Source organism: Oculina patagonica, chromosome 4 (genome assembly GCF_052425735.1).
Source record: "Oculina patagonica isolate OP01 chromosome 4, crgOcupat, whole genome shotgun sequence".
NCBI classification, from domain to species: domain Eukaryota; kingdom Metazoa; phylum Cnidaria; class Anthozoa; order Scleractinia; family Oculinidae; genus Oculina; species Oculina patagonica.
Window position 1 is genome coordinate 46,601,291 of NC_135761.1, and position 8,837 is coordinate 46,610,127.

An 8,837-nucleotide genomic window follows, 5' to 3' on the forward strand; every position below is an offset into this window, starting at 1 on the left:
TGACAGCGCGATAATAAGACAAAGAAGTCAATTCATGTGAAGCTGAAGTCGTGGTTTAGTCCACAACAATACCTTCAAGAAACCACCATTGCAGAGACGGGGAATAATCGCCGTTTTCGGTAACTGTTCGTAGAAGCTCGGCAGAACCTAACTTTTCAATCAACGAAAAAATAACTCTTTCACGAGCGAGTGGCCTCGCGAGTGTTGAGGCTCCCCAGGGATCATTCAGGGAACAAGAAAACATGGCCATTAACTCTTAGGGAACATGGGAACAAAAGGAAAATAAACTGGGGACAGAGGAACAAAAACATATTTTAGGAGACGGGGAACAAAATCGAAGAAATACTCTTAGGGAACACGAAAACTCAAGGAAATTTTGTTGAAAAAAAGGGAACATGGGAACCCCCCCCCCCCCTCCCCTGGGAGGCCATCAGTACTCAGAGTTCTTGAGGGGTTTGTGACGTCATAAACATACGTCACATCACTTAACAACCGCGCTCTTTAAAAACCAGGTTCTGACAACCCTCTGATTAAAGAATGACATATTTCCCACAAGTTTATTTTTTTTCTCCAAGTGACACAAATAATAATATGTTCTTCTTTCTTGGTCTGAAGTGGGCCTCGTCTTTGACAAAAAGCAAAAAGCGCTAAATAGATCCTAGCATCTTCCACAATAATTAATACATCTCGAAATTACTTTAAGTTATTCCCTCTCTCAATATCTGACTACACTAGAACGTGTAGTGCTTTAATTATTTTAAATTATAAAAGAACGCTTTTCAATGACTTTGAGGTTCTCTTGCTGATTTATTTTGCTGGTGTGAAAGAACACGTGTAATCTTACTTAGCCAATAAGAACAAGAAGTTGAATTTCAACCAATCAGGTAAATAAGTAAAAGCGATCGTGATTTGACGTAAGCGATTTTTTCCCGCGCTTTCCGCCAGTTACACGTTTTCCCGCGCTTTTTACAGGCTACCTGTTTGTGCTTCGAATTATTCGTCGAAAGTTCTAATTGTCTGTCGTAGTTTTTTAGCTTGAAAGAAAGTCATTGGAAAGTCGCTCTAAATTTACACCCTTGCAAAAATGGCTCAAACTCTTTGCATACAATACAAAGGCTTAGAAATATACATGTTCAGAATAATACCAAATATGTAAGTCATACAAAAACTATTCTCTATCGAAAACCAGGTTTTCCTGTAGCAATTACTTACAATCATTGAAATATTGGTCGAGAAACTGCTTTTTAGCTAAGTATATTGTTTCAAATAAATGTAACTCCCTGTGTTATATGACCAATAAATGAATACATCTCTATTAAAAGTCGTGATATTTCACTTCTACAAAAATATATTTTAATTTCTGATGAGTTGGCTTTTTAAAAAATCGAAACTTAATTCCATGTAATAAACTTATAATTTATTTCTTTTTGCTTGCAAATATTTCTTTGTTCGTTTCTTGCTTGAAGTGGATAAGCGAAAATTCAACTCTAAAATCTCTCATGGACATAAAAAAAAAAAAAAAAATTTCGTGTTACTCTTTTTCAAAGTTTGTTTGTCAAGATGAAAAATATCTTTCTTATCGCCAACAAGGTTTTTGGTAAATCTAACTAATGTATTGTGAAGTAAATAACCTTAAATTGTGTTCTGACATCTATATTATTTTCCTTGTGTAGAAGTAGCATACCCTAAGGTAAATTACACCGAATATTTCATGGCGATAAATATGACAAAAAATAACAGTGCCTAAAAAACGCAACAGCAAAGTTTGCAATTGATTATAGTGGGAGAGACTATTCTAAGTCCTCAAGTCTTTGCAATAATTTACAATTATTTTGATAACTTAAAAATAGAATAATTTCTTGGTTGTAAATTGATCTCTATATTAACAGGAGATAAAGCTTCAATATTTTCAAATAAGCTTAACAACACTCAAACGGGACACTCTATTCCCAAAAAATAAAGATTCACAGCTACCTAGCAGCTAAAAATCAAAGCTATGTTCTTCATAGAAGAACCTCTGTTAAAACATTTATCATTATTCGTTGTGAAAAATACCACGCCCCTCAAAAAAGTATAAATTTAGGTTTCCGCTTACAGTCGCCTTTTTAAGGTACCCCTTAGTGCAATTCAAATGGCCCTATTTTCTTAACTCTGTTGAGCCCTGCGACAATAGTAGCCAAGGCCCTTGCATTTCTCACAGAGATCTTGAGGATGTTCCTTGGTTTGATCCGACACGTCGAGCCCGTCAGGCTTGTCCAGCGGTCTCTGCTTGTGAGGGTACACGTTGATGTAACACTTAATGCACTGTTGCCCAGTATTCGCCCAGCTATTTCCACTCATCCACTTTCGCTTGCACAGCGGGCATTTGAATTCTCCGAAACATCTTTTCTTCCCCTGGTATGGAGTGAGGCCCTCGCCTTTCGGTCTGGCCTGAAATTGAAACAAGGAATGGTAAATACAACGAAGGAGCCCGGAGCTAACCGATATGCCCTTATCTGTGTCATCATTATGCTTCATTATTTATCAAATCAATTTGCAACTTCAACATGCCCTCCCCTCGAGCCTCCGAGGTCATGCCCTTGGCGATTTCACGTCAACCAATGAACTGAACTAACATCTGTTATCAACCCTAGTTTAATTGCTATGCACTTTTATGAGATGAGCGCGCAATAAGATGAAAAATGGCGGGAAACTGACATGACACTAGAGCGGTTTTCACTTGAGTGTCGAAAGTTAATTGCGTTTGCTTTGGTTCTGCATTGCTTCGCTTAGTGATTGGCTTAAAAATCTCGCGCCACTTTCTCAGCCAATCAGAACTTAAACCAAAACCAATTATGACTCGCTCGCGCACGTTTTCCCGCGCTTCGTGCCGGCTTCATGTATCTGCTTCGAGTTTTGATTGGTTCACTGGATTGTCTGTGTCCTTTGTGATTGGCCAGAGTAATAACTTTGGTTTTGGTTTTACGACACTCAATTGAAAACTGGTCTATATGCCGACTATGGTAACTAAACAATTAGCCATGGAACCTCCGGTGGAACCTGAGGGGGGAAGGTAAAAATTGTCATGGTGGTCACTTTTCTTCGGCGAAAAAAAAGTGCTCGCAGAAATTGGCACAAGGTATCGTATTTTGTGCGTCTTGAGCGTCACAAGAGAATCGACGAACTTGACTTAGATGCAAAATCATTATGCCGGTGAAAATCATGGGACAAAAATGTGCTGGCTTAGCCCATTCTTGGGAATATCTGGCTAAAATTGCCGCTCCGCAGAAAAATTTTTGAAAGCAAAGAACCAACAGAGCGCCAAAAATAGGCTGAAGCAGTTGAACTCCATAACGAGTGGTACAATTTTCCAACAGTCATTTTGAAACTCACCTGGTACTCCAAAAACATCTACGGGCTAACACAAAAACTTCAATTTCTTGGAACTGTTCAAAGCCATGTGAAAACTTACATTCAATCAGGCAACTAACACGAGCGAAGTTTCTGACAGAACAACGTACTGTTAAAGACATTAAACATTTCTATTTCGGAAAAAGAGCTGAATCACAATTTTAAGTTAATGTCCTTTCCGGATTACAAATAAAAATACAAGCTTTGAGAAAACGAAAAGCTGACTGTAAAGTTGAACCGGGAACCCAGTTATGTAACATTTGGAATTGCACCGTCATCAAATTAACATTCCTGCGGCAAGGAAAAAGCTCTCCAATTTCTCGTTTATGGCCTTTTATGGCCACCAGATACTTAAACGAAGTTTCTGGAAGCATTAAGCCCTGACGTGTGTAACCTTGTAATTAACCTTTTAGGACAAAATCTTCTGCCAGGAAGCTGTATGTTATGTAAGCGATACGGTGTGATTGTCGAAGGTGTTAGCCTCAATAAAACTGTCTTGTATCAAGTAAGGTCGGTTCAGTTTACCTTCTACGTTTAAAATATCAGTTATGTTTAAGACAGAAACTATCCGACAACCGTTTTATTTAAAACTGAAGCCCAACCAATTTTACGCTTTTTCCGTTCAAAGTAACTTTAAAAACTATTCTAATTTTGCATTCTGTGACTTGTAAAACGTAGTAGGGTTGTTCTTTTTATGAATATAATGTCTACGGTTGCAAAAGGGTTACCGGTTTTAGAATAAGTTACAGTTAACAATAAGATACTTGGGGGGTGGGGAAGAAAAAACAGAAAATTTTAACTGATTCTCGGAGTTTGAAAACAGAGCTATTCAGTAAAGTTTAAGGGGGGGGAAAGGTTTTGGCGAGATTTTCGCTCAAAACGGTCCTCCCCTTCTTATCTCGCTATTTATTAGTTTGGCTTTTATCTAATCTCTGAAAAACATAGATAATAATAATAATTGAATTGCTTACACAAGTGAGCATTTGTGACAGAAATCAGGAAATAGATAAGAAGCTTGTACAGATTGAAATATTCAATGTTTAGCAACGCCACACACGCGCTCTGTTTTGAACTTCAAGCTGCGGGCTCACTGGAGGGAAGCCAGACTATAAGTTTATTTAGAGAAATTCAAGGTTATACAGGAAAGAGAAATATGTGCTCTCTTATTTCACGGCAGTTTAATCTATTTTTCCAGCTCAACGGGATTGAAAATTAATACTTGCAGTAACTCTCAATTTCGATCAAAGTTTCAGCGGTAAAGCCGTATTAAACTGTACTCTTTGTGCTAATGTTACCCACTCCTCCCATTATTTGTAATTTTAATTTTCCCTGTCGTGTTTTGTCGCTGAAAAACATTGTACATAGTTGTTTTATATACACAGTTGTTTTATGTAAAATGTAGCATTTCGGTAAAAAGTGGATAGGAAGTTTTACTGTTAACAAAAACTTCCAAGACTGAGAAACTTGCCAAACGTATCTCAAAGCAAAACTGTTCATCGTCAACTCTGTCTTCTTTGAATGAAATGCATGAAAACTTTGTTTACCCTCGGTATTATGAAGCGTGTTAGGCCTATAGCAAGTAATGCTAATGAAACCGAGTGAATAAATACATGAATAATGTCCTTTCTTTGTCCTTACATGATTTAATACAACCGTTAATTGACCACGGGTTTACGATGCCGTTTCTGAGAATTGTAAGGTCACACCAGCCAAAGGATTCTCACCGCAGGCCTTTCAGTTCACAGCATCACGATCGTTTTTCTTTCCGAAAAGTTTATAGTAACAAGTTAAATTAGACCGCCACCCAAGAAGTAAAATAAAACGTTTGTGCTCTCAATTTTATTGACTAGAGAACGCTGCATGTAGCAAGAACACACACTGATGCCTGCAGCGAGAAAAAAACATGGAACTTCCGAAAAAGCAAACTCGAAAAAAACGATTTAAAATGTGCGCCGTATGTTGGTTTAATCAGCTCAGAACGTCTTTTCGCCCGGAGTTGAGGAATTGAATGTTGTTGTTGTTTTTGCACGTGAGAATCATTTATTGGGAAACGCAATGTTTTTACGACGGATTACTGAATTGCAAACGCCGTAGAAGATTGAGGGATAGTCGCCTTTGAACTCAAAACATAAATAATGCGCGGTGTTTTAAAATAGATTCACAGATACCGAAAGCAATACCAGGTGAAACGATCAAAAGTGACCATATTCGACAATATGCCTTTTTGTACAGTGGTAGAAATATTGAAATCTGTATTGAAATTTGATGCAAACCTGATTAATTTTGTAAGTTTCCTTACATTCTTATAGCGGAATTAGGAAATGAGGTTTTGAGAACGCAGAACTTAATCATCTCAGAGTTATTAACTTTTGATTTAACGCATGCGCACCTAGCAAATTAAGCACTTTAAATGAACATTTCGCAGAGCTAATAAAACTATTTATAACTTAAGTACAACACAAGATCCAAAAAATTTGTGGCTTTAGAGGGATTGCAAGCTCAGACAAATCCGGAAACGGATCATTGAAAAGACAAAAACGGCTTCGACGTTAAAGACAAAGATGGCTGGCATATATAACATCAGTCCTCGAGTTCGAAGAAAGATTTCTCAAATTCTCGTATACTTTGGCAACTCTTTTCCAAACCGTTTACGAGAAAAGTCAAAGAAAAAAATAATTCTTGAATAACACTAAACGAAGGTGAAAGTAGTGTGTGTTGTTGTTGTACTTACCTGTGGACAATCTTTGATATAATGTCCTTTACAAAAGCACAGATGGCACAAGTATCCCTCTGGGGGTCGTTTTGGTCGTTTCCTCTGCTTCTGAAGAAGCAAAGTGTTCTGTAGACTCAAGGCCAGGCTTGAGATTTCGTCGTCTTCATCGTCCAAAGACCACGCTTGTTGGTCATCTATGTACAGCGATGGGTCAAAATCTTCGAGATTTTGGTAAAAGTCTGCGGACAAAATCTCCAGGTCATAATCGTCGACTTTGGCTGATTTGAAGAAATTCTAGAAGGAAATAACGTGATATGGCGTTAAGGAGATGTCCTAGGAGAAATATTTCCGGTAAAACACAACTGTTAAAACCTCTTTAGTGCAAAGTCATAACCCAACGTTCATAAATCGAATAAAGCGGGGAATTAAAACAACATGCGAAACATTGAGGCGCCAATTTCAGCGAATTAAAATGTTTAGACAGCGTGAATAACAACTGATAACCGTTATTGAACAAGAAATGGGCGAAACATTAATATAGGCCTTAAATTTGGAACTGGTCATTAAAGTAACTTTATATCCATCAAACTTTTCCAAAAATTTTTCTCTGTTAGCAACAAATACCATAGCTATTAATAGCGCAGAATTAGCTTCATTACATTTAACACAGCTTGTTTTTTTTTAACCCTGAGGCAGCTCTAAAGCGGAACGGAAGGGGCAGCAGGAGATTGTTACAAGCCCTGACGAGTGGATCGAAAATCTTTTTTTCTTCTGACGAATGGAGAAGGGGTTTCTCTTCTTTTTCGGCTGTGGCCTTGCAGACAGGGTCACGTGACCCGTATTGACAGTTGTACAGAAGATTGTACAAGTGTCAAAGGCACGGAATTTAAAACATTTTAGTTAGAGGAAAACCGAGCCAAAGGCGTCTAGAAAACTAATAGTCAGTACCCTTGCATTGTAAATGAAACCTTGAAGCCAAAGATTATTCCGTTAACTAATGTGGCGTGAATTTTTTGTGTACCGCATGATCGAGACATCTAAATGACAGTCTCAAAACAAAATACTGACAAGATCTTTATTGTGGTGGCTTTGATGTGTATTAATAGAAAAACATGCTTCTGCCTGCGAGGTCGAACAGGGTCAAAATAATTCAGCGTACTGCACTCAGTTGTCGCTTTCAAGATTGCACTCAGATCAATCACATGAGTAGCAAGGCGTCGCGCTTTACATAACAGAGTGCTCAATTGAAATATTTCCACAAAAAGAAAACAAAAACGCGAAACAGGAAAAGAGGCGCAAAGAAATCAAAGCGTTATCACGGGAAACATCAAAGTTGCTCATTAGTTTCAGTTCGGGAACATCTGGCGAGTAAAGAATTCTATGCCGACAACGTTTGGTGTAATAAATATCAGCTAAATATCTAGACATATCGCAGAAAATCTAAAGGGCACTCTCTGTGAAATCATGAAGCAGGCATTAATATGACTTCGTCTTTGAATCGAGCTTTGTTTACACGCCAACGCGTTGGAAAGTAAAAATTATGAGCCATTGTGTGTGAAACGAGTTCGAAATTTTACGGTCGGTTATTAAACAGGGGCTTATAGATTCAAAGCTTACCTTTTCATTCTCCGCGTTGGTGAGAAAATAGTTGTGGTAGCTACTTGTTGGATGCGAAAAGAACGACGAGGAGAGAAGTGTCGACATACCCGATGAATTCTTGTTTGGGACGGCCGAGAAGACCATTTACGCAATTACGTTAGCGTTCAGTCTGTAAAATAATTTGCCTGACTTTTATAGCCCATCAACCGAGTTCCCCTGAGGCGCAACTTCCGGTTAACCGAGCCAATGAATTGAAGTGTTGTCTGTTTCAGATGTCATCAACACACGCGCGCTCTCTTACAGCAGACAGTAACCTCAGCTGGGTTTTCAAAGCACAGGCTCAACAAACGAACTCAACCGCAGAACCATAAATAAAACACTTCGCTGCAAAAAACCAACGGAAATCCTATAAATTTTTGCTTTCAAAGGGCGCTTTGGTTACCCACCCTAAGGCCTCTTATTTTATGTGTCCATTCCATTTTTTTTTTTGCTGACCGTGTATTAAGGCGAATAGTCGTTAATTGAATTAAAATCTGATAAATTTAACAGATCGCGCGTATCACATGAAATCATGAAATCGCATGAAATTTTAGCTTAGAATTAAAGTTTATTGCGTTCCATGCAATATTTCGCATTTATATTCGATATCTGCCGTTATTCACCAATTGCAGTGTAGGTATGATATGGGGTATTAGTTAACTTGCGTATAGACCTCGGGCAAATAATTCGATTTTCTTAACAGCAGGAGACGATCGTCAACCCCTTGGGATTATTTTACCCCTTTCACGGTTCTCGCTTTATCGTCCGTCGAAATTAACAGTGAAATAACAACGAGAAAAGGAAGCATCAGAGAAAAGTACTACTTGTAATAGTTTCCTGAGCATATTACTTCAGAGACTTTGTTTATTCTCTAAGAAGTCCTGCTGTTTTAGGGAAAAAGAGGGTTGCATGTGAAGTTTTGAGAATAAATTGATTGTCTGTTAGCCTAATGTGTTCTCAAGTTGCACTCTTCAAGACAAGCAAAAAAGTTTTCGTTTGGGCTTAAAGACTAGCGTACTACAGTTTCTGTCCTACACAATTCTACGAATCAATGTTGCATAGTATGTTAAGTGCTCCCCAGTGCAAAAGTTGTTGT

General features: G+C 38.2%; 1 protein-coding gene across 1 annotated transcript; it reads right to left on the reverse strand.

The window, feature by feature from the left end:
- Positions 1-527: 527 nt before the first annotated feature.
- LOC144650350 (zinc finger CCHC domain-containing protein 24-like) lies at positions 528-7,959 on the reverse strand. Its single transcript, XM_078510004.1, has 3 exons — positions 7,721-7,959; positions 6,122-6,397; positions 528-2,430 (listed from the first exon to the last, which is right to left on the reverse strand). Exons 1-3 carry the CDS (start codon positions 7,844-7,846, stop codon positions 2,146-2,148), a joined length of 687 nt encoding a protein of 228 aa, XP_078366130.1. The 5' UTR covers positions 7,847-7,959; the 3' UTR covers positions 528-2,145.
- Positions 7,960-8,837: the final 878 nt, after the last annotated feature.

What these genes read in the sequence shown, in the direction of transcription:
- LOC144650350 (XM_078510004.1), bottom strand. Translation starts at nt 7,846, where the DNA reads ATGGTCTTCTCGGCCGTCCCAAACAAGAATTCATCGGGTATGTCGACA. An exon ending in CCAACGCGGAGAATGAAAAG is followed by an intron (nt 6,398 to 7,720) that starts GTAAGCTTTGAA and finishes ATTTCCTTCTAG; the next exon opens with AATTTCTTCAAATCAGCCAA. An exon ending in ATATCAAAGATTGTCCACAG is followed by an intron (nt 2,431 to 6,121) that starts GTAAGTACAACA and finishes TTTCAATTTCAG; the next exon opens with GCCAGACCGAAAGGCGAGGG.